We start from the raw sequence: 25292 nt of genomic DNA, 5'->3' as shown, positions 1-25292 counted from the left end.
ATGAATTGTAATAAACCTTCACTACACCCAGACTTGAGATCTTATTAATGGATTTGTAGTCAGTGAGGAAGGTGTAGTTTGATAATCTTTGCCAGAAAAGATTTTACTGATGATCAGTAACTTATTCTTCTGATAAACCATTCTAGCCGCAGATTCCTCACCTTTTGAATCGATAACAAAGCGGTACATATTTGGAGGTGGGTCGGTCAATGGACTCAAACCAGAAAGTCCTGCAGGACCAAGTGGTTATATTGTCCCTCCTCAGCGAACCCAACTGTCCAGACAGTAGTGATTTGTTATAGTATGGAGTGACGTCCATGTAACCGCCTTCGAAGATGTCTAGGATAGGAACTCCACTTGCCAAAGCTGAGGTAGCAGCTATCGCCCTGGTGGAATGAGCTTGCATTCCTGCTGCAGACTGTATTTTGGCCAGTGCATAGCAGATCATATTGCAGACCACAATCCAGGGGAAATAGTCAATTTCTGCAAGGTCTTGCCTTTTTTACTACCCCAAACCCCACAAAGCGCTGCTTGTCCCCTCGGCGTTCTCTGGCAAGAAACACAAAAAAGCTCTGTGCTCTTTTGGGGTCCCACCCATATAGCCCTTCTCATTAGAATTTGAAGCATAGAACTACTGCAGGGTGATGGTTTGATCAATTTGCCTCAGCACCACAACTTCGGGTATAAAGGCTGCTAGCAACAGCAGAACCAGTGTGTCTGGGGAAAAGGTAGTGTACAGCCATTTAATAAAGAGCATGAAGCTCACTTACTGCTCAGATGTTAAGGTGTCAAGGAACACAATCTTTACATTGATAACCTGCAACGTACAGCGGTGAAGTGGTCAAACGGAGAACATTTCAAGTAAGTGAGGACTAATTTAAGGTCCCATTGTGGCATGACAAAAGGAGAGGGACACATCAAAAAAGAAATTTAAAAACGAGTGTTAATCTGGCAACGACAAAAAGGCAGAACGAGCTAAAAGGTACCCTTTAACTGTGCAAGAGCAAAGCCTTGCTTGGCAAGAGACCAAACAAATAACAACGTCATAACTTACCCTGGCGTGGGTATATCTGAAGTGCCACACCAAGCTACAAACCTGTCCAAACGACTGACGTACACAGTATGCCGAGGGACACTTGGCTGCCAAGCTGACATCATCCGACTATGGAGCAAGCAGAAGGTTCTTCAGGCCAGGGTGCAGAACCCTGCCCTTTTGCTGTGACACCAGATCCTACAGGAGAGGTAGCCCAATTGAAGGGCAGATGCTCTCGCCCAAGAGTTCTGAATAGCATTTCTCCATGCCCAAACCGGGGCCACTAGCATCTCTTGGGCCTGATCAGTCCTGATCTTCTTCCGAGTTCCACGCTAAGCGGAGCAAGTCTCCTAACTAGACTTCTCTTGGAAACGCCAGCGAGCACCACTACTGACATGCACCTGCTCCACTGTGATGAATAGATTAGGCCAAGTCTCTCCTTACGGGGGTGGGGGGACCTTGCACCACCTCTGGATGCAATTGCCATTCTTGAGGTGCTACGCGTCTGAGGCAGAGTTTATCCACCATGGCATCCAAAGATCCTACCAGATGGTCCACCACCAAGAAAATTATGTGATGGTCCAACCACTTCCACAGGTGCTGTGGCTTCTGCCACAGGGTTAGTTACCCCAACTACCTGCTTGAGCAATACCACATGGAGGTGGTGTTGGCCATTAGCACCTATACCATCCTTCCTTCCTTTGAGCGACGGATGGAAGCCTTTAAACGCCAAGTGAATGGCCTTCAGCTCCATGAGGCTGATATGGAGCCAGGACTCTGCCAGAGAAGAGAATCCTTTGATCTCCACCTCTTTCAAGTGGGCTCCCCAACCCAGAAGGAAAGCATCAGGCACAAATGTCAGTTCTGGGTGGGGTAGGGAGAAGGGTATGCCGCTAACCCAAACGAGGTCCAGTAACCACCACTGAAGATCTCTTTTAGTCACCTCCAAAATCATTGTGGTCAGAGAGTCTCCTTGATGCAGAGCTCAAGACTTCATGTACCACTGCAGAGCCCACATATACCGCCTGGTGTGCTGTACAAGCTGTCTTTCCACCAGGCTGTTAAAACCAAGCCAGCCTATAGTCGGTGGGGGACCTGGGGCGAGTTTCCAGCATTTAGCATTGAGTTGTAAGGCGGTCTGAACGTACTTGGGAAGGTACTGGCTGCCCTTTCAAAGAAGCAGTAAGGAGCCGCCAATTAATCCCATGGTTGCACTGCTAGAGGGTGAAAGACATACCAAACGTTTGCAGACCAGTTGTGGCCACAGCCCAATTAATAGCACAGCATCAGGTGGCATATTGCAGGGGTAGAGGCAGAGCTCAGAGCAGGAAATGGTGGCTACACACCCTTATTTATTGCAACGAGCAGCTAGAGATCTATGAAAAGCAGATACCCATATCTTACAGACCCAAGAACATTTGGGGCCCATTGGAGGACGTTTTACTTGATGCCATAGAGTACTCATTTGTATCTCTTGCAGAGTGGAGGTGGACGCATGAGGAGGAAAACAGCTGAATCTTAGTTGTCTATGGTAGACATTGCAGGAAGGTTTTGTCTCCTGATGAAAATCTGTGGAGAAAAAATTAGGAAGATGTGTAGACACTTTGTGATGTGAAACATGCGAGTACTGTGGCATTTTTACTTCAGGTTGCATTCTCCTCCAGGTATATAGAGAATATTTCACTTATGTATGGACGCACACTCTGTTAACGTGCCCTTCACTGTTTTGTCGTAGACCTTGAAACTCAAATTTAAAAACCTTCCAATAGTCCTCAAGAATCTTCAGGTGCTTCTAGAAAAGAGGTCAAACTCAACCACCATAAGTTTAAGCAGACATTGCAAATGGCAAAGTAAACGCACCTAACCAGATTTTCAGTACTCAAACTCAAATAGAGGACAAAAGAAATACACAAAATCACACTTTGTGTAATTTAGCAAAGGCTTGTGACACAATATTAGATGAAGACTGCCAATTTGAATTCATTTTATACGCACCAGAAGTGTGAAAGTCAAATGAGTCATTCTCAGCAATAGTGCCACAGTACAGAGATGTCAAAGCAGAGGAGTAGGTTCTAAAGCAAGCCCCTGGCTCTTTATAACAATCAACCAGGCTGGGATAAAGGAGCAAGCCTACAAACACATTATTCCCTGAACGATTAACTATAAGTTCTAGCACTATTTCCACTCTACTTTAGAAAAAATACAAAATAAGAAGATGTTCCCATATCAGGGTAATAGAACAGTCTCATTCTTCAGAAGGAAAATTTTCAGTTCCCTATTCTCTAGAGTGAACATTCCTGGGTGGAAACGAAAGACCTGCTGGACAGATACCCAGGTGTCTTTAATGGGACTGATAACTTCTAAGTGACAAGAAAAAATATTCAAATACACATTCCTGCTGAAGACTGTAGGCAATACTCCCAATAAACAATAGATGAATGAGGACATGGAGCAGGAGCATTCCAATAAATGCAAAACTTTCCAACATTTCCAGGAGTCTCCCACGCTCTACCCATCAGCTTTTTGAGACACTGTAAAAATGTTAAATCTATTGAAAGTTTGCATACAGATAACCCTACATGATAAGGTAACATATGTTTTTCTTAAGGAATTACTGAAATCAAGACTTGCAAATGTAACAGACCTACCAATGAAAGAATTCAGATACAAAGTAATTCTAGTTTACTAACTGACATCATAAAGATTCTGATAGAAGAACTACGTGTTTAGCCTAACTTTGTGCTGAGACCCAAAACTACCCATTAAAGCAAGCAAAACATTGCACACAGAATTCAAAAACCTTTTTTAAAAAAGTTACCTTTTAGAAACGTTTCCCTTTGGTTGCCCAGGAGGTGTATGAGTCTGCACCTTGGGTGACTTAGAAATCGATTTTCTACTCTCAGGAGGGTTAACTGCTTTTTGCTTTTCCTGCCCTAAATTTGACCTGTCAGCAGAAAAGTAAACTCTTATCATAAATTTGAAGCAAATAAAGCCAATTACTTTAGATTACTTAAATATAGAATCAGGAGATAAGAATCTGCTCAATATTTCATATGTACAACTATGTTGATATTAAGTGTGACCAATATATTCATACAATTATTAGTGTCAGTCACTCTATTCTGTGATGAAGAATGAATGGTTAACATAACCACAAAGAACCTTAGTCCTCTTGGAGAGTATTAGATATCTCTTGAAAGGAACAAGGATGATCTTACATTGGAAACTGAAGTATCACTTTAACAGTAGCAAAAAACAGGAGAGGAAATGGCCATTACTAAACAAAGGGTAAAATAAAGTAATTATTAAATTAGACAAAAATTGTGACAACTAAATGAACTGTAGCAAAGGCTTTAAGTTAGTCCCTGTTAAACATGATTCAAATAAAAAAGAAGAATTCCATATTAGTTTAATCTCTATATCTAGAAGACTTAGAATTAACATATCCAATGGAGGCTTACAAGCAGGCGTATACCACTAGGACGTTCTACCAGGTCACATGTAACAGATGATATTTTTAAATACATACATAAGGCTAAAAAAGGCAAGCTTAGTTCACCAATACCAAGTAAATGAAGTTCCAATGTTTATACGTATGCTGCCGCAAATTGCCGCCTGCTGCAGTGCACCTGAACGAGGGGGGTGCTGGCATGATGGAGCAGGCCCTCCGTTAAAACTCACCTTCTTTGCTAGACTTTCCCCCAAGACCAGACTCCAGTACACCAAGGCTATTTCATATAGCAATGTTATACTGTGACGCTGTCAATTATTTCGGCCGCACTCCGGCTATGCTAACATAAGGAGGCTGCCATTTTAGATAACACCTTTAAATAGGGACAGCTCTCCTCCGTTATGACAAAGAAGCATAACCACATTGAAAATAAAATTGTTTTATTATTTTCTCTCTTTTTTTTTTTTTACTGAGCCAGTAATCACTATATAAATACAACTGCCAGCAGAATCTTAGGACAGGGCCATCCTGATGGAGCGTCACGTTAGTAGCATGGAGGAGGAGTGGTTGGCAATGTAAGTGAGCATGTCGGTTTGGCCGATCGTTTTAGGACGGCCAAACCAACATGCACACTTCTATTTCTCCAACCCAAGCTGTATTGCACAGCTGGGTGGAGAACAGGCACAGACTACCTCTGCCTGAGCGAGCTTCAAGTCAGCCCGCTCAGGCCAATCACTGTTACTCTCATGCTGGTAAATAGTATTACCCGCATGACAGCAGCATCTGTATTGGCCCTTGGGAGCCTGGGCAGTGTGCACCAGCGTAGGGAGAGGAGCACAGGCAGGTTAGTGATTTAATTTATTATTTCCCCCTTACATCCCTCTCCACTCCCTCGCATTAGTGTTGGTGCACCACTTTTAAATTGGAGCAGCCGCCACTACTTTTAAAGTGTTCATTCTCCCAAAAAACATAAAAATACAGTTTTGCATTTTATCATGCTTTTCACATCATAAAATAAAAAATCATGTGTTAATTCATTCCTCTCAATTTATGTTCACTAATTAACAAGTTACTTACCATCAGTAACACATTATCTACTAGAGACCATATCTAGCTGCAAATTCCTTTACTTTGAATTTTCCCAGCTGCCAGACTGGATCCGGAAACTTTTGCATGAGCAGTACCACTGCATGCGTTCGGGTGGCTCTGTACGGCTTCTTGTGACGAAACCACCTCAGTTAGGACAACACAGTTCCTATATAGGAGCCACCCAGGTGTGTGAACGTCAGTTCCTTTTCACTTTTTCTATGCCAGAAGCGCAAAGCCTTGAAGTGAACAGAGCTCTGTGCGTCACAATCAGAGCTCTGAAAAAGAATCCACCCTACCCTATAAAATGAGTAAGCAGAGCGGGGAGGCATGGGTGGGTCTAGGAAATCTGCAGCTAGATATGGTATCTACCCGATAATGCGTTACCAAAGGTAAGTAACTTGTTCATCTGATAGACACATCTAGATTAAGATCCCTTACCTTTGAATAGATAGCCAAGCATTGGCAAACGTGTGCAGAAATGCCCATGTTGCTGCCTGGCAGATATCCAGAACTGGACCACCACGAGCGAATGCAGTGATTACTGTCTTCCCCCTGGTGGAATGGCCCTTAATCCTCAGGAGGTTGCCTTTTAGCTAGAGTGTAGCAGATCTTAAAAACAGAGAACGGCCAAACATTAGTTTCTGAACTGCCAGGCCTTTTTTTTTTTTAAAGATTTTTTTAGCAACCACGTAATACGAAGACTTGGTCATCCACCGGAACCCGAGTGCTGTCAAGGTAGAACAACACTCTTTATGGGTCCAGGCGATGGAGATGCTCCTCTTCCTTAGAGGGATGCGGGGAAGCAAAAATGGTGAGCAGCGGGACACACTTACCCAGATGGGGTCACCACTTTTGGTAAGAATGAGGCATGGGTGAGAGGCACCACCTTATCCAACTAGCTATTGCAATGCAATAGGTCTCACATTTCGTGAGTTTGAGCTATTGACATTGTAAATGACAATTCCTTTTATTTATGTTTTGATTTTTAAAACATAAATAAAAGTCATTGTCGAGGGGAGGAGCTACGCTAGCAAGCAAGATGGCCGCATAAGCTCCCGGCTCCGCCGACCTCCGCCAGCAGCTCGTATATCCTGCAAGTTATCCTGTTTTCCCAAAGGACTCCCGTGTACATGAGGAGTGGCTGAATCTGAAGGCGCAATCCCGAACTTTTTTACCACATCGGGTGACGAAGATACGCAGTGTTTCATTCTTGGCCTACCTCAGCGTGGAAGCCGGGGCCTCGATTTCCAACCCATCTGGGCTGGAGTTGAACAACATCGGCTGTAAACTTTGGGCTTCGTCCGGTCTCCCGAACGGAGACACACTTTACCTATTTTTAACGGCGATTTCATATCCTGCTTGCACCGCACACGCCGCAGTGTGACACCTCGTTTGCTGCGGCCCTGTATCAGATGCCCGGAGACATCGCAAGCCTTTCGGGGGGTGCGGACGGGAGCCCTGACCAGCGGCGAAGGTGCAGAAATCCTGAGGTGAGAGCGCCCATTGTTGTTGTCTGCTCCGGTTGTGGCTGCTACCCCGGAATAGTCGACCTCCGGGGTTCACATCCTGTTCTGTCCCTAACCGAGAGGAGATGGAGGGGACAGAAGACACCACCGTTGCATGCCGTAATGGCGGCCATTAGAGCACTCAACAAACAGATAATCGCCAACTATCAGGCACTGTTGGTAACAGTGGATGATCCTCACCGGAGACCGAACGGCGACTTTTTGGCATCATCTCAGCCAGCTGTACTACCCAAGGAACATTTTCTGCTCAACTTTGAGGACCCTGTGCGAAAGCCTGACTCCGTGTGCGCTGCTGATCCCTATAAGACAGATCGCGCGCCCGTGAACATTGTTAGCGTCCCCTGCTTGAGCCATATCCTGCTGAATATCGCTATGGACAACCTTGAGTGCCTCAATGAGATCTCCTGTGGCTATTGGAGAGTTTTGTCATCCTTCCATGCTTTTCCTTGCTTGCTTTGTGGATATCGTGAACTTTTATCCTTTCTTCGGTTCGCTCATACTGACTTGAACTTTTATGAATGCTTTGCTTCTCCCATTTTTGCTGTGGTCTGGGTTAAAAGTGCTCTAGTGAAGATTCGTACTGGCCAGGGTTTACTTGTGTTTTTTCAGGGTTCGGAAAAATAATTTAATCTACTGCTGGGATTGTGACCTGTAAAGTGCGGGAGTCGGGTGGTATATATTATGCTTCCCCGGATTGATTGGGTATTTCGCTGTATTCTATTTTGACCTTGTTTCGGGGTGGTCGCAACTGGTGGGGGGTAAGGGAGTCCGGGAGTGTGTTTTTCTCTCTCCTCCGCTTCTCTTCTCTTTTAGGGACGTTTCTGGGCGACAGGCACGCTGCTAGTGGGTTAGGCCGTAGCCATTGCAGGGGTGCAGGGTGGTGGGGCAGGGGTTTGTTATTTTGTCTTGGTTTTGTTCTATGGCCCCTTTTTCTTTCCTTCTCTTTTTAGGGTATTCCTCTGGGCGACAGGCATGCTGCTAGTGGGGTAGGCCGTAGCCATTGCAGGGGTGCAGGGTGGGGGGTGTGGGGGTTTGTTATTTTGCCTTTGTTGTGTTCTATGGCTCCTTTTTTCTTTCTTCTTGCAGGGTCCGGTAGCAGTACTTTCGGTTTCATCCTGAAGTATACCAGTTGGCGGGGTCTGGGGTGGGCGGCTACGATGAGAGATCGGTAGTTTTGTTCTTCACCCTCAGTGAACTTCTACGCGCTTGCGTCTTTACTGTTTCTTCAACTTGGTCCTACACCTACCCGCATTTATTATACCTTCGAGTGTGAGGCTCCGGATATCCTGTATCTTCTTTATCTTGTCTTGGGGGGGGGGGGGTTAAATGTAAAATGAAACCTTATGTATATCCTTGATCCGAAATATTTTAAATGCATCATATATCCTTTACCGCTGCCGAACCCCAGGGTTGCCGGCTGAAGAGCTGTGTTATTGGAACTCCTGATACGTATCGCTTACATGTGGTGACCAGCCCCTGTGGTTGTAGGGCTATTATTGTACTTTTTGTTGAAAGATATAATAAAGGTTTTCAAAATAAAAAAGTCATTATCATTTACAATGGCAATAGCTAAAACTAGCGTAAATGCGAGACCTATTGCATTGCAAATGCTTATTTTAAATGTTGGCATGTATGGACTGGTAGTCCCCTGTTCTGATGGCAGAATTCGTGATTTAGTGAACCAAATAATATTTACACAATATTCTCTCTCGTGTGGCAGTTACGGGTACCATCATTTCAAGAGAAAAATACGGGTCATCTGTTCACGTTTTAATATTCTGCAAAGGTCCGTGCATGATTCTTACGTAGAACTTTATATAGAGTTGTCTTCATTTGGCCTTTCTGCGTGTTTTGTTTAATAATCAGTCAGGGGTCATTAGGGCAGCTGTATAACATATTGTAAAGTGTTTTCTTCTAACATTTACTGTGCAAATTATTTTACTGATAAGGCGACAATATCGCTTTTAGGTGTTTTATTTTTCATTTTTTTGTACCAGTATAACATTAAAAAAAATCGGTCATGCCATATAAAACCGGACAGGTAGAAACCAGAGTGACAGCGAGAAATTAAATATCTGGAAAAGGTATTCATAATATCGCTTTTTTCTAGTTAAGCTATTTTGATCCTATAAATTACAACTTAAGATATAGTTGGAAAAGGATATACTATATGGGCCAATCGATAGACATATCTTCTCTGGGCTCTACATTGATTAGATGAACCATGTGGGACCCTTAGTATTAAAACAATAGTCCATTGCCCTTTAAAATACGACAAGGACACGTGACATCCCATGCATGGATATCGCCCTTTTAATTTGGACAACAATGCGCGTATTCCCCGCAGCAGCGTGGAGGCGTTTCTGCACGCTGCCGGGCGGGCGCGCTTTCTTCCAGGAGCCGTGAATTCAACAATGTTTAAATAGGACAACTGGAGTGAGCAAAAGCCATACGCCTATCTGCATGAAGGTCGAGAGGGAGTCGTTATTCCGCCGAGAGGCAAGGAGAGCCGAATTGCCATGGGGTTAGTATAGGCAGTAAGGGAGGGCGCACTGAGTTACTAATGTCCGCGGGCAAACTACTTTGAGAGGTTCCTCTCTTGTGGTTCTATTCAGATCACAAGATGATAGGTGATATTTCTTCCCAGGGATTGCCACTAACAGGGTGGGGAGATAAGAGGATATACTGGCTAAACAGATAACTGGGCTGACTCAAAGTACATTATGTTGGGTTACAAAGAGTAGGGGCACTTGATAAGATGGAACTCTCATTCTTAAATTAATAGGGTAACCAACTATATGAATAGTGAGAGAAGGTTAGTCTCTTTTTTATATATACAAAATAAACATTTATAAATATGGTATTTCCTTTAGATTTACCCCACATATCAGACAAAAGAGTGGACGTACATGGGGGACATACGCATGTAAGCTGTGCCGCATATGCCTCTGTAGCTATTTGATCCTGGTGAGTATGTTTCACCAACAAAGTTGGAGGATATGGGGTTGATTAAATTAATTGGGGATTAGGAATAGAACACTGTTGTATGCTCTTATTTCCAGGAAAACATACTACCACTCTAACTATTGACAATAGAGAAGACGCTGGTTTCTTTTATTATCAGCAAAATAACACCCCCCCCCAAGTGGAGGATACACAACCCCCAAGTTACCGATAGGTCCTAAAATGGTTTGGGAAGCCACAAGATCTCCCAACCCCAGATAAGAATGGGGTTTGATATTAGACATAATTCGATTATCCTCCTTTTTTCTATAGAGTGAGCACTAAGAAGCGTTTGGAGCACTAAGGAGCCCCGCTTAATTTTAACATATGTAAAAAATTTCGGAACCACCCCGGAGATATCAAGAGGTGGGTGGAATTGCTCTATCCTTCCTGTCTCGTCTAGATAGGAAATGATAAATGGGACATTGCTTGAACGCAAGATGATTATATATATTATATATATATGAAATGGATGTATGATTGGTGAAGTGGGGACCCTATGGACAGTTGTGTTTTACAATACTATGTTTAGAGATGCCCCCTTTAGGGATCTTGTGAATATGGGTTCTCTAAAACCAGGTTTGGACACGCCTATGCTCTATCACCATCTAGCATGCATGTTGAGTAAATAAAAGGATGATGCCTATTACACATTTTTTTAATCATTTTTTTTAATCGTTTAATTTCCGCTGTATAGATAATATGTACCAACACTGCCCAGTCCTTCTGATCTGGGTGGGGGAGGTAAGAGCACTGAAGGGTGGGAAACTAGGTAATATAATTTACCATTGGGTAGATATGCTTGAGTAGATAACCTATTTATAGGTTTTCTGATTAGGATATTTTCGTGGTTTTTATTGGGATTGAACGGTTAATATACATTCCTGAAGAAGGTGGCTTAAAATAATACAATTGCCACCGAAACGCGTCGACGCATCATAGCCTTACATGGTGTTACATCCAAGGATCTGACTGGGTGTTGAATAAACTACTTGATTGATGGACATCCATGAGATATTACAATGAATTCAATGTGGAGTAACAAATCTAGGATGTTTTTATGATTATGCACTGTTTGTTGTTCTCTCGTTTTTATATAATTCTTCCTCATTGTTAGTATATTTGGGTTTTTTATTTTTTCTGCACATTATGAAATTGCTCATAAGAGTTTTTTAATTATTTTGTAAGCTCTATGGAATTTTATTAAAATGAACTTTTCTATTTTTGCATATCAGTTGTTTTTGAGTACCGTTTCACATAATTGACTTTTGGGGTCCTGGTTGGTCCTTTTTGCTGAGACTGGTGACACTATAGGTGTCGTGGCTGAATGTGGACGAGAGAATAAGCTTGTATGGTCGAGATCAATTAATACCATTGATTTCAGTGTAGTGAAACTTTTCCCAGGAGAAATCTGTTCTTCACCTAATATTTGGAATAAGACTTTTTTTTGCATTCAAAGACATTCTTTGATTGCAAAGGGGTATAATAATCAAGTATGATTATTGTGTTGATTTGTTCTTATTTAACAAAAAGTGTGTGTGACATTGCATATTTAATAAAACTCAGCAGGAAGAGACATCACATGATTCCACCTCATTTGGGCAGTTTCAGTATGACATAGAAAATATTACACAGTACCCGTACCTGGAAGGAAGTGACATTAGCCTGGATAGAACCAGGTTCAATTCCCAAGGAGGAGAAGGATTTCGCACAGGGGGATAGACTTTTTTCAACCCCTGGAGGAAGTCCTTAACCACCGGAACCTGAAAGAAAGAAATCTGATTAGGCGATTTCCTGTACGCTACTGTAGCTGACAGATGTACTCTAATGGAAGCATATTTCAATCCAGAAGTTGCCAAGGAAAGGAGGTATGGCAGAATTACCTCCTCCTGTCTTTTAGTAGGATCCAGTTGATGATCTCTACACCATATATAAAACCTTTTCCACTTGAACGCATAGGACGCTCTCGTGGAAGGCCTCTTAGCCTCCTTTAAAATGTGCATGCATTCAGGAGGCAAGTTCAGATGTCCATATTGCAGGACCTCAGGTGCCATGCGGTTAGGTTCAGTGATGGGAGGTTGGGATGAAGTATCCTCCCGTTCATCTTGCTCAACAGGTCCGGCCTGCAAGGAAGTCGACTGTGTGGACACAGACAGATGCAGAAGGTCCGGGTACCACCACTGCCGTGGCCAGTCCAGAGCTATCAAGATCATCTCCATGTCAGACCTCAGGAGCTTGGACACTACCTTCGGAATCAGAGCCAGGGGAGGAAACGCGTAAGCGAATGTTCCCAACCAATTCATCAGGAGAGCATTCCCCTGCGTCCCTGGCCGGTGGAACCTGGACGCGAAGGCGTGGCATTTGGTGTTTTCGTCGTATGCAAACAAGTCTATGGCCGGACGACCCCAGCAACGAAAAAGCTCTACTACTTTGTTGTTTAGCACCCAGTCTGGCTGATCTTCGAAGTGCCTGCTGAGTGTGCCTGCTTTGACATTCAATCGCCTGGAAGGTGCACCGCCACTACTGTGAGACCTCGAGAGAGAAGCCAGTCCCAGATGGTTTGAGCCTCTCGGGAGAGTGGGCGAGATCGCGTGCCTCCTTGTTTGTTCAGATAGAACATGGTGGTCGTATTGTCCGTCTGAACTAGGACCGAGTTGGACTCGATTGCTGGAAAGAAAGCTTTGAGAGCTAGAAACACCGCTTTGAGCTCCAGCATGTTGATGTGGTATGTCTGCTCCTGCGCAGACCACTGACCCTGCATCTGAAGCGGACCCATGTGCGCTCCCCAGCCTTGCAGAGAGGCATCCGTCACTATAGACTGGGAAGGAAGAGGTTGGTGAGACGGTACTCCCACCAGCACATTCCTCGTCAGAGTCCACCATTTGATGGCATCCTTCGTTGCTTGAGAAAGAGTGATACGATCTTCCCCACGCCCTGTCGCTTGGTCCCACTGGTCTTCGAGAGCCTGTTGTAGAGGCCGCATTCTCAGCCTGGCGTTTGGGATGAGAAAAATGCAGGATGCCATGGAACCCAACAGGGATGCTTCTTGTCGGGCTGTTGGAAACAGAGACTCTAGCAGAATCCCACATTTCTGCCTCATGGAACAAAGTCTCTCCTCCGAAGGAAACGCTTTTCCCAACTTTGTGTCCAGAACGGAGCCTGGGTAGTGGATGAACTGTGTCGGCCGCTGGACTGACTTCTCCAGGTTTACATGGAGACCGAGCCTGTGCAACTGGTACAGGCAAAGTTGCAGATCGTGTGCTACCCGTACCGGAGATGGACCCTTTAGGAGCCAGTCGTCCAGGTACGGATAGATGAAGAGTCCCTTCTTGTGAAGAAAAGCCGCCACCACTGCCATGCATTTGGTGAAGACTCGTGGTGCGGACTGGAGTCCGAAGGGTAGCATCTTGTACTGGTAGTGTTTGTTTCCTATGACAAACCTTAAGTACTTGCGATGCCGCAGTGCAATTGGAATGTGAAAGTATGCATCTTGCAGATCCAGCGAACACATCCAATCTCCGGTTTGAAGATGTGGGCATATTTGGTGAAGAGCTAACAGGCAGAACTTTTCTTTTACGATGGCTTTGTTTAGGAGACGAAGAGCGAGCATGGGCATGAATTTGTCCTCCTGATCTCTTTTAGGAACAAGAAAGTATCTGGAATACACTCCCTTTCTCCTTTGAGAGGGGGGGGGGGGGGGGGGACTTCCTCTATAGCTCTTTTTTGTAGCAGGATTTTCACCTCTCTCCTGAGCAAGCGTAGCTGGTGAGGGAAAGACCTCTTTGGAGGAATGCTCCTTGGAAGCGCACGGAAACTTAGCCTGTATCCATTGTGCAGTATATTCAGCACCCATTTGTCTTTTGTGATGCGGACCCACTCTGCCAGGTGTTGTGAAGCACTTCCTCCCACTGGAGTGGGCAACGGCGCCAGAGGAAGCTACTGCTCAGGCCTTTACTCCTCTTGATGTGGTAGAGGACTGCTGGTGACGACCTCTACCTCTGTTGGATTTTCCTCGAAACTGGGATTTCCCCTGGTTCTTATTTTGGGACCACTGAGGGGTTTGAACCCTCTGTTGAGCCCCTCTTCCCTTGTTGGTCTTGAAACGGCGTTTGAACTCTTTTTCTTTTCCAGACCCACCGCCTTTACTGTATCCAGATCCGTCATCTCTTCGTCAGCATGTTGTCCGAAGAGAGAGGACCCCGAAAAAGGGAGATTTAGGATGCGGTGTTGAGCATCCGGCTTCAAACCTGTGAGACGCAACCAAGCTGACCTCCTGGCACAAACCCCATGTGAGTAGGAGTGTACCGCGAGAACTGCACCGTCCGCTGCAGTGCTTATTAACTGGTTCGCCACCAGACATCCTTCTGTCATAATTTCTTCGAAGTCCTTCTGGTCTTCTTTTGGAAGCTTTTACTTATCCCTTTCCATTGAGTCCCATAAGGCTCTATCGTATCTGCCCAACAGTGCGGCCGTACTCGAGACTTTCAGTGTGGAGGCAGCTGAATTGCACACCTTGCGACCCCACGAGTCCTGTGACTTGCTGTCCTTATCTGGTGGTGCTGAAGAGGAAGCAGCAACTGCATGAGTCTTCCTTGCAGCTGCCACTATCATAGAGTCCGCTGGAGGGTCAGATTGTTCAAAAGCTGGGTCAGACGAAGCGGATTTGTACTTCTTCTGTATGCGGGCCGGCACCGCTCTGATGGTTGCTGGAGTAAGGAAAACGTCCTTGACCGGATCCATTATCCCCGGGACGAAAGGCAGCAGCGGGCGAGAGACAGATTTTTTGTGCAAAGTTTCAAAAATTACTGTCGTAGCCACCTGGGGGACAGACATCTCAATGTTCAGTTTCTGAGCTCCCCTTTGTAGGACATCTAGGTAAGTGCCTATGTCATCCACTGGAGAGGATCTAGAAACAGGACTATCCATTATCGTAGGAGAGTAATCCCTCTTGTAAGACCTGGTAGAAGAGGTAGATGAAGTAGACAGTTCTTCGACGTCTACGGTGCGCACCGTGCCTCCTCTCCCATGATCTCCTTGGGTGTTCCTCCCTTCTAGGAGAGCGAGATCTGACCGGATCCTCTCTTCTGGGTGAACGAGATCTAACCGGATCTTCCCTTCTGGTAGAGCAGGATCTGGTTGGTCATCTCACAGGCGATCTGCTTGCTTGGCGCCTGGGGGGGGACCGTCTGTCCACTTCCTCCACCAGCCTCTGGAGAGGAGATCTGTGCGGAGGACTGACATACTCTAGCATACGCCTGGCAGCCCCTGACTCTCGCCAATGATCCAAAGACTTGTACCATCTAGGTGACAGTCTGACCTCCGCAGCCGAAGGATCTGGCTGCCGTACAGGCGATCTGTGGACAGGACTTCTGGATCTTGAGGATGTTGTCGAAGAACCAGAAGACTGACGTGGAATGGCGAGAAACTGACTCAGTCACCATGATTACGGAGTTTCGACGACGATCGAGCTCTTTCTGAATGCCTCGACGTCGAGCGTTCCGGAGTCTGATGTCTTTCTCTCGATGCCGAATGCCTCTGGGGAGTCAACGTAGCCATCAATCTCCACGTCGAATGCTTAGACGGCGATCGATGCGAGGATCTACGATCTCTGTGAGAAGTTGGCCTGGTATATGATGCTCACTAGTTCTAGTGATCACCTTGTACCATGCCAAGCAACCCTTATGATGATTGGTTGTAAGTCAACCTTATAGACCAGCTATCCTAGTAGCGTGGACAAAGCAGTCTTGGGCTAAACTCTGTATAGGCATGTGAAGCAAGCTATTTTACCATACACAATCCACTTGAATACCAAATGAAAGGACACCACACAGATAGATAGATATATATATATATATAGATATAGATATAGATATATATATCCACAAGGTCCTCTCGATCAGGAAAAGGATGACAAGCCACACCATCAGGTACTTGGAGAAGTTGTTTATTTGGGCATAAACAAACGACGCGTTTCGAGCTCACGGGCTCTTGGTCATATATATTACAAATATCCCCTATACTCTTTATGAGCTCAGAAGCAAATGCGTTAAAACAAAACGCAGTTTAAATATACAAAAGTTGCACAATATGGATGAGCCCTAGGGGCCACCTAAACCATATACTAAAATAGTGGTACAAGTACCACGAATCGAAAAGGAAATAGGCCTAGGGCATCGCTGGAGCTGTTCGGGACAAACAGTGAAGAAGTCGGGAAAGGCCCGCGGGACTCTGGTGCAGCGCTTAAAGCACACGCATGCACCAATGTAAAGTCAATGGTGCGTAAAAGTTACAAAGTTAGTGAAAAGGGAACCTTCCGGATGACCTAGAACTTAGCAACTTGGAACATAGACACTAAAGGTGTATTGCTACGCAGGGGCACCGGAGTGCCAGGTTTACCTCACCCACAGGAAGCGGGTGAATATGTCTCAAAGTGTGTCGGGTTTCGTCGCACTGGTCTATGGAGCCTGTAGATGAAGATGCTGCAGGCGGGTCGTCGTGGAGAGTTCCGGGGGATCCAGGGGTGGATCTGAAGAGTAGAAGACCTGAAAGCAGAGGGGAAAATGTTCAAAGTCACTAGCCAGTGACTACCGTGGAACCAGGGTGGAACCAGGCGATGTCGGGTGCAAACAGGCGAAGAAGTGAAGATGGTCTCTGCAGCCACGTGGACACGAAGATGTCGAGGACGTCCAGGCGTCGGTCACGAGCTGTCCCACGAAGGCTCTAGCTGATGGCGGTGTCAGCTTCGTGATCGGAGCAAACAGGCCTTGGCTAATGCAAGCCACGCAGGAATCGATGCAAGCTTCTCACTCGGACCAGCAAGGTCAGAGCGGGTGCTCCTTTTCAGGGGAGCTAGGGCCAGTCTGGAGCAACCAGACCAGCGGTGTTGGTAGGTTTCGTCACCAAGATGGCCGCTAGCCACGTGGCAAGTGGCCGGGATGGTGCGTCGAGTGGCAAAGTGCAAAAGGGCCCCACGCAGATTGTGGAGATGCTGGGGGGCTGATCTTCGGTGCAAATGCGGCTCGGTAATGGGGCTTCTCAAACCCCAAAGCACAGCGCCTCAGGTGCTGCGCAGTCAGCTTCTCGGGGGTCTTTCAAGAGGTCCGGTCCCACATCTCTCGGTGCCTCCACGGGTCTCTTCTTTTCAGGGACTGTGCATCGGGCTCTGAGATGTCTGGGAGTCAGGGTCTTGTCGGGCTCTGGGGTCGGGCACTGGCGGGAGGCGGTGGCAAAGCACGTCAAGTTGCTGGATGGTGCCTGTATTCACAGGGTGGTCACTCCTTGGCCACAAGGGAGATGCACTTCAGTCTTCTGTGCAGCAGAATGTCTTGGGACACAGCTCCTACTCTTATTCCAAATCTGGGGGCCAGATCACCTGCTAGGTCCCTCCTCTGGGCGGGACCAGGAAGGGGGGCGGTTAAACCCCCTTTCCTTTGTCCAGCTCTGCGCCAGGACTGAACCTGGAAAGCCCCAGCACCGGTTTGGACTGGCGTATGCACGGGGACACCTTGTGTGCCCCAGGCATGTCTCATTCTATTCAGCCCTGTCCTACCCAATACACAAAATCCTGTCTGGGGTGGTGCTTGGACCTCCCAAGGCAGGAAACCCTTTGTCCAAGCCTCCCTCACTGGAAGGACTCTCAGCAGCAGGAGGTCAGACTTGTGTCTGTGGTGGCAGCATCCATTTTGTGATGCTGAGGCTCGAGTTTAACTTTAACCGGGGTTCAGGTTATGTACATGTCGTGTCCCTCTAGAAGGGTGGAATGCTACCCCCGTCGCCAGAATTGGCGAGGGGGTAGTATCCCAATTCGTATGACACCTTACTCGACATGTTTTGAGAAAGCCAAAGTTAGCAAATAAATGCGAGGATTATAATGCACTTAAGAGTATATGGTATGGAAATATCCCGGAACAGCTAAGGGAGTTGTTCCCGACAGCTGCAGACGGGCTCAGCTCGTGCCAGAGCACCATCTCACATGAAACCAAGCACTCTGCCTCCAGGATTGTCAAGGCCTTCCATAGGAGTGGCTTATAGGTTAACATGTGTCCAGATAGGTTTAGATATAGGGATACTATATTTAAGTAAGAGGTAACTACACCAACTTACCCCAGCTGAGTGAACAGCCAGTTGTGTCAAATATGGAGGCCAGGCCAGGGGTGGCATAATTCATGCTGCAGCGCCTGGTAGGCCTTGGTTACACCTATGCCCTGAGTACCTGGAGTACACTGTTACAAGGGCCTATAAGGTGAACCAGTTCCAATTCGTAATGCACCTAGAGTGCATTGTCAGTAATTTAGAGAGAGAACAGCAGGCTGTGGGTCTGATTAGCAGGCCCACAGCCACATTAAGTCAAACCAGTGAAGCAAAAAGCAAAAATTTGGGGTGACCATACGATAGCAGACCCTACTCTCCTACACTCTCGACGCCGAATGGCGATGAGCAGCAGTCGGCGGAGCCTCGACGCCGAGCGGCGATGACCAGCCGTCGACAGGGTCCTCTCTCTCAACGTCGAATGTCTGTGCGATGACGGCGGAGGGATATTGGTCACCCTCGACGCCGAGCGTCGACGAGACGGCGATGGAGAATGCCTCCTCGACGCCGAACGATGTTTTGTTGTCGACGGCGGAGGGGTCTTGTTCCTAGACGCCAAACGTCGTTTCTTAGACTACGGCGGAGGGGTCACACTTCGACGCCGGTCGTCGCCTGGATGACGGCGGAGGAACGACCTCCCTCGACGCCGATCGTCGCCAGGTTGACGACGGCGGAGGGGTCCTGGATCTCGACGCCGACCGTCGCCTGGTTGACGGTGTCACATTCCTAGACGCCGAACGTCGCCCGGTTGACGACGGCGGAGGAGTGACCTCCCGCGACGCCGTTCGCCGCCTGGTTGACGACGGCGGAGGGTATTTCGACGACGGAACTAGATTAGTCGACGTACCTGGTGTTCTCTTCGACGGAGAGCTCGCCGTCGACGGCAGTTCTGATGATAGATGACCCACCGGTTGCTCTTTTCTCAGCGCCGAGCCAGGCGCTGAAGCTGAAGGGTGTGAAGACTTCTCTTTTGAAGATGTTTTAGCCTTCTTGGAGCCCTTCTTAATCTGAGACCTTCCTCTGGATGACCTGTGAGCCAGGCCATAAATGCGAATCCTCTCCGTCTTTGAGAGTTCTTCCTGAGAGGTGCTCACAATGAGGACAGGTACCTGGATCATGTTCCTCAGGCAGACACAGGATACAAACGTCGTAGTTGTCTGATTTTGCCTTCTTGTTGCCACAAGAAGGACATTTGTAAAAAAGTGAAGGCATTCTCAGATGAAAATGTTCACTAAAGTGACTGAAAAAGACAGTTTCTTACTTGACTAGATGTTAAATGTCAAAGTAAGTAAAAAAGTTGTTAAAAGTGAAGTAATTTTCTGTCAGAAAACAGAAATTAGTGGAGCTGTGGTCATGGGTGCCTTAAAGGCACGGTGTCAGTTTATTGCTATGCAGCTACAGGTTAGCTTTTCAGTCTTTTTAGACTGTGTGTTTGCAATGCAGCCTGGGAGCTTTCTATGCTCAGTGAGTTATAAAAATTTCTTCTGCTATCAGAGCATTAAAACAGTTTCTAAACAATCTTTGGTGTTGTTTCTCATTTGGCTGCTATTGTGTGTGAATATGAATATATATATATATATATATATATATATATATATATATATATATATATATATATATATATATATACACAAGACGGCTTGCTCAAACGTGTTGTAAAACTCGCTTGTGGACATAATGAATTGTGGTGCCTACACATAGTAGCCTGCACAGACAAGACAGTGCGTAGACTGCATACTCCATTCTGCAGTTATACGTTCCTCTTATTTTTTTGTGGGACATTAAATGGTGTAGCGTACAAAGTTCTCTTTACTCCATACTGACGCATTGCATTTACTACATTTTCGAAATCCATGGCTTCCCTTCAACCAGTTTATTAGCATTCATTTCTGGGCTACTTCTTACTAACTCATCACGCATAGATCTTGCTCTTCTGAACGTGAATATTACTGTGAACCGTAGTTTACATGGCAGCAGGGGGCCTACGATGGGATCATTTTACATCAAGCGCCAGCTTTACTGCTTTTTCTAATGGCTTCTCCCTCGGTGCTATAAGTTGTAATTAATTTGAGCTGCAACTGAGCTTCTACCCTTTTGGGTTTTTCCTTCCCAATCAGCAGAACTTCCCTCTTTCTTTTGCTCACTTATCATTGATTGATTGAAAAAGCTTTATTCGAGTTATACACTCATAAAAGCACAGACATATAAATTCATACATTTTTTTTAAAAACTTCATACATTCTGTTACAATAAATTTATACTTAAAATACATAATACATAAGCATTAAAATTGTTACCACTTAGAATAAAATAGCTTTTTCATAATATGCGAAAACTAGATGCATGTTGAGATATAGAAACCTCCGCATTACGGACCATTCCCAAAGTTTATACACTAAGAACTCATACCATACATGTTAGCCGCATTTTGTAGTTAAAATTCATATATATCTCCCAGTAGATGTTTGCAAGGATAAGTCAAACAAGGGGAAATGCAAAATTCAAAACACATTAGGGGATAGAGCCCTCCTCCTTATGGACCATGCCCACCCCAAATATTTTGCTGTTCCAACTACGATGGACATTTCAGTGGAGGAACAAATAATTCTCAACCCCTCAACACCACTTCGGACACCAAGATTCCTACATACTGGAGCCAACCAAGATTTTCTTGGATTTGCATATGCCTCGCATAAAAAAAGAAAATGTGCGATGCTTTCATTGGGAGCCCCACATGACGGGCAGCACAAACCACTACTAGTTCTCTAGCTGGACGTCAAACACCTCAGGGGGAGAGAACCTGCCCTTAACTGGAAAAATAATTTCCTGTCTAATGGGACAGTTATACTGTCCCAATATTTTTCAAGGGATGGTCTTTGTTTGATTTCCATAAATCTACCCCCCATGGATTCCGAGGTTGCGCTCCTCCAAAGTTTTTGGTCAATGTAGTCCCAGTATATTTCTTTGATACTGGATTTACTAGGGAATACTTCCCCGAGGGGGTTTTCCCATAGTTTGGAGAGCCCAAGCTCAGCAAGGACGTCCCTTAGCATTTTTAGCCATTTAATTTTACGAAAAACATCTGATTTGGCTAATGCTAGGAACCCCTCAGCGTAGTGTCTTATTTCCATGGTTGTCCACAGCCGTCTCCAATAGAGGATAGGCCTCAGTCGGGCACGGTCACTAAGCGATCTTCTGCCTAGATCAAGGCCAAGCGGTATTAGTGGGGTACTTTGGGGAAGACTAGTTATCCCTCTCACAAACCTGTTCTCAGATTTTTGAAGGGTGGTAAGACTCTCAAAGCCCCAGACTTCAGCCCCATAAAGGGTTGCGCCCAGGGCTTTTGCGTCATAAACCATAAGAACAGGTTTTATAGGCCTGGTTTTGGATTTTACTTGCTCGACCCTAAGGGCTCCTGAGATTTGCTGATGTTTCAACACCGCCTTCTCTATGTGTCTTGACCATCCAAGTTTACTTGATATCTCCACCCCGAGGTATGTAAAAACATTTACTAACTCTAATTTGATATTGTTCAAAAATACCTTGGGTTGAGATTGGCGCTTTTGCCCAAAGGCCATCAACTTGGTTTTATTTACATTAACCTCGAGACCCCGTTCTTTGCAAAATGCGTCGAATATGTTCAGGGCTCGCTGGAGACCCGACGGGGTCTTAGACACAATCAAGGTATCGTCGGCGAACATCAGAATTGGAACTCTGATGCCCGCTAACGTAGGTGCGTCAACCATTGCGTCCAAAATCCTATCTACAATGCCATTAATGAACAGGGAGAACAGCAGGGGCGCCATTGCACATCCCTGCCGTACCCCCCGCTCAACCGGAAAGTTAGTAGTGGATTCCCCATTCCTCCCCCACTGAACCTTAGCATAATTGCTTTCGTGAAGACGCATTATTAACGTGAGCAAATCAAGTGGGACCCCTATTTTGGACAGAACCTCCCACAGCGTGCACCTGGGCACCAGGTCAAAGGCAGCCCTTAGATCTACAAATGCTACATAGAGGCTGCCTTTACCCAGGAGTACAGTCCCCCACCGTAGCATGGTGAAGCGAAAAATTTGATCGACCGTACTGGTTGCACGTCTGAATCCTGCCTGGAAGGGGGATAAGGCATTGTTGTCATCTACCCAGACCATAAGTTTGTCTACCAGCATCTTCCCCACTACTTTTTGCATAGTAGACAGCAAACTTATTGGTCTATAGTTTACCGGGAGTGACCGGTCGCCTTTCTTAAAAATCGGTATTATTATTGCCCCTTTCCATATATTGGGGATTTTTGCCCCTTTGGCCAAGCCATTTCCCAACAGGGTCGCATATTTTGCCCACTGGACCTTGTCGTGTTTGAAAATGTCTGAAGGGATTCCATCTAGCCCGGGGGCTTTTCCCCCCTGCAGAGTTGAAATTACAAATTCCGCATCCTTGATTAGGAATAGATCACCCTTGCAAAAAACCATAGGGATTGATTCTATGGCCACTATATCCCTACACTCAGCATACTGGGGTTTAAAATACTCGACCCACAATGCCTCATCGACATTGTTGTCGGGTTTATTGGGGGCGCCCCCTCTTCCCCATTTCACAATTTTCCAGAAAGTTCTGGAATCCTTTTGCCCTGAAGCCTCAAGTAGCTCCTCCCAGTACTCCTCATCCCACTGCTTCTTAGCCTTTCGGATACTGTCATTATAATATTTCCTGGTGACTCTAATCGAGGCCTTGTCCCTGCTTTTGAGTGCTCTGCCCAACTCCAGTCTAGCTACCCTACACTGTTTGTTGAACCAGGTTGCCATAGTGATTGGTAGTTTTCTGTTAGTCTTCAGTGGTTTAATAAAGTGCGGTTTTATCAAAGAAAAGAATGTGTCATGTATATCAGTTATTTGGACAGAGCCTGGTAATACAGGATCTACTTTTTCCATGGCGGCAATAGCATTGTCTACCTCCAAATGAATAGACTCCAAGGTGGCCAAATTGGCCAGGACATATGGCCATTTCACCCTTCTTGAGTCATTGGCCATAACAGGTACGCTCTCACTACCTGACACAGGGTTGGCTCGTGCGGCCCTCCACCATGAGTGGGAGACACAGAGGGGGTTATGGTCGCTTTCTACTCTCCCCACAATTTCCATGTCACCCACGCCACACCATAACTCAAGACTACAGATGACATAGTCGATCCTGCTTTTATTATGTCCATTGTTGAATGTACAATTACCACATTGGTCGCTTTTTGTCCTGCCATTAAGGGCCCTCAGACCATACTCCAGACAACGCATTCAACGACAAAATATCTTTTGTCCACCGCTTCACAGGTAGGAGGTTAAGGTTTGGGATGCCCCAAAGGGCATCTTCCTCTAGACCTATTGGGTATGCAGTGTTTTCTAGGGGCTCGAATGTCCTATTCAAGTCGCCAGCCAAAATTACTCTGTTTCCAAGTGACTGGGATTCAAGGGAAGCGGATAGAACTTCTAAGGTAGCAGAATTCCCCAGACTCTTGCCCCTAGCATATATGTTATAAATGTCTATCGTGCCACCCTTGCCTACGGATAATCTCAAAAATTGTATATCCTTGCAACCTAGATCAATCATTTTTGCTTTTACATTTGAATTTTGCTTAATCCAGACTGCGAGGCCTCCCATAGGTCTTCCCCTGGGGCCTCTCGTTGCTGGTATACAAAAATTTAGGTAACCCGGAAAATAAATTGGGTCACAAGCCCACGTCTCTTGGAATAGGCACATTTCAAACCCACTTACAAAATCAATCCAATGCTGTGACAACAATCTAGCCCCCAGCCTCGCTATATTCCATGACAGAAGTCTCTCCAGGGTATTTTCTACACAAATCCCCTTTTCTTTAGGTGCCGTGGGCGGCAAATCATCCTGCTTCCCGCAGTCACAATCCTCTCTTAGAACAATATTTGTACAATTTGCATCTGTACCCTCCTTGGTGCATATAATAGTTGGGAGGGCCGGTATACCCACACACCCCTCCGGACATACAGTAATGCCCCCATCCCTCACATTCGCCACTTCGGATTTTTGGCTCGTTTCATCATCATAGGCTACCAAAGTTACATCAGGGTTACTTCCCCCAACCATTTCCTCTTCCAAACGTAATTGTTCAACTGGTCTCCGTCAACATCCCCACCTCGTCTGCCCCTGCCCATCATAGGGGTTAAATGCCTGCATGTAGCAATTATTTGATCTAAATATGGGAGCAGCGGGGGGGCCAGCCTCTACCCAGGTACAGAGACTGGGTCTCGGTTGCTCCCTACAGCCCCCTGGGTAGATCACCGGTCTGGGATAAAAGAAAGTAAGGTCCACAACCCCAATCCCACCAATATTAATGTTCCAACCCGTTCCCGTAATCAGCCCCACAACCCTAGGATCCTGAAAGTTGATTATAATACACTCACCCCCCTGTTTTTTTAAGGTATTCCCTATCCAATTGACCCTTCTAGCCCCAATTATCAGGCCATCCACTCCCCCTGGCAGTGGTCTATTGACAGAAAGACAAAGCATGGCCATATTTTTTAACATGTCATAAGTTTCTCTTTGGCCCTCCGTTAGGGGTGGGACGTTGGTAAGTATGGCCACATATGGGTAGGAGTCCGGGGTGAGCTGTACTAGCGGGATCCTAGTCGGCAATTTAGTTATTTGGGTCTTTATTTGTACTTGTTCTAAAGGAACACAACTCTGTGCAGGGATGTTTTCCACCGTCACACAGGAATTTGTCCCATTCCCGTTACGGTGAGCATTGTTCCCAATGCCATTACTAGTGTGGATTTTATCATTTCCTGACCGTTGGGCCATGGTATTTCCCGGTCCGGTCGGCAAAAGTGTGGCGTTTTTGCTAGTTGTGGTTGGTGGATTTTTTACGCTATCCTTACTACCCTTGTTGGTGATGTTATTGGGCTTAGTTTTCCCGCAATTACTAGTGGTTTTGGTGGGCATTAGATCAGATACATTCTTGCTATTCCCCCCTTTATTATCCTGTGCAGGAATGCCACTTACAGGCGGGGATTGTAAATCAACCAACACGGCTCCGTGATCTTTATCGACTGTCTGTTGATGTTTCCCAGTCTCACCCGTT

The 25292-nt window shown here is 45.9% G+C and overlaps 1 protein-coding gene across 15 annotated transcripts in view; it reads right to left on the bottom strand.

Annotated features, from left to right (window-relative positions):
• The window catches only part of TRIP12 (thyroid hormone receptor interactor 12), a 1206981-nt gene that overhangs the window by 1055883 nt on the left and 125806 nt on the right, over positions 1 to 25292 (bottom strand). For 11 of the 15 annotated variants that reach the window (XM_086944047.1, XM_086944048.1, XM_086944050.1 and 8 more), the window contains exon 4: positions 3852 to 3977. The exons of the other annotated variants lie outside the window; for them this stretch is intronic. In XM_086944047.1, the coding sequence (XP_086800173.1) occupies positions 3852 to 3977 (126 nt within the window). The remainder of the gene's footprint in view (positions 1 to 3851; positions 3978 to 25292) is intronic. 15 annotated transcript variants of the gene reach the window in all.

Source organism: Lissotriton vulgaris, chromosome 11 (assembly GCF_964263255.1).
Source record: "Lissotriton vulgaris chromosome 11, aLisVul1.2, whole genome shotgun sequence".
Lineage (NCBI taxonomy): Eukaryota > Metazoa > Chordata > Amphibia > Caudata > Salamandridae > Lissotriton > Lissotriton vulgaris.
The sequence above is the reverse complement of the archived record's forward strand: the minus strand, read 5'-3'. Positions and strand labels throughout refer to the sequence as shown.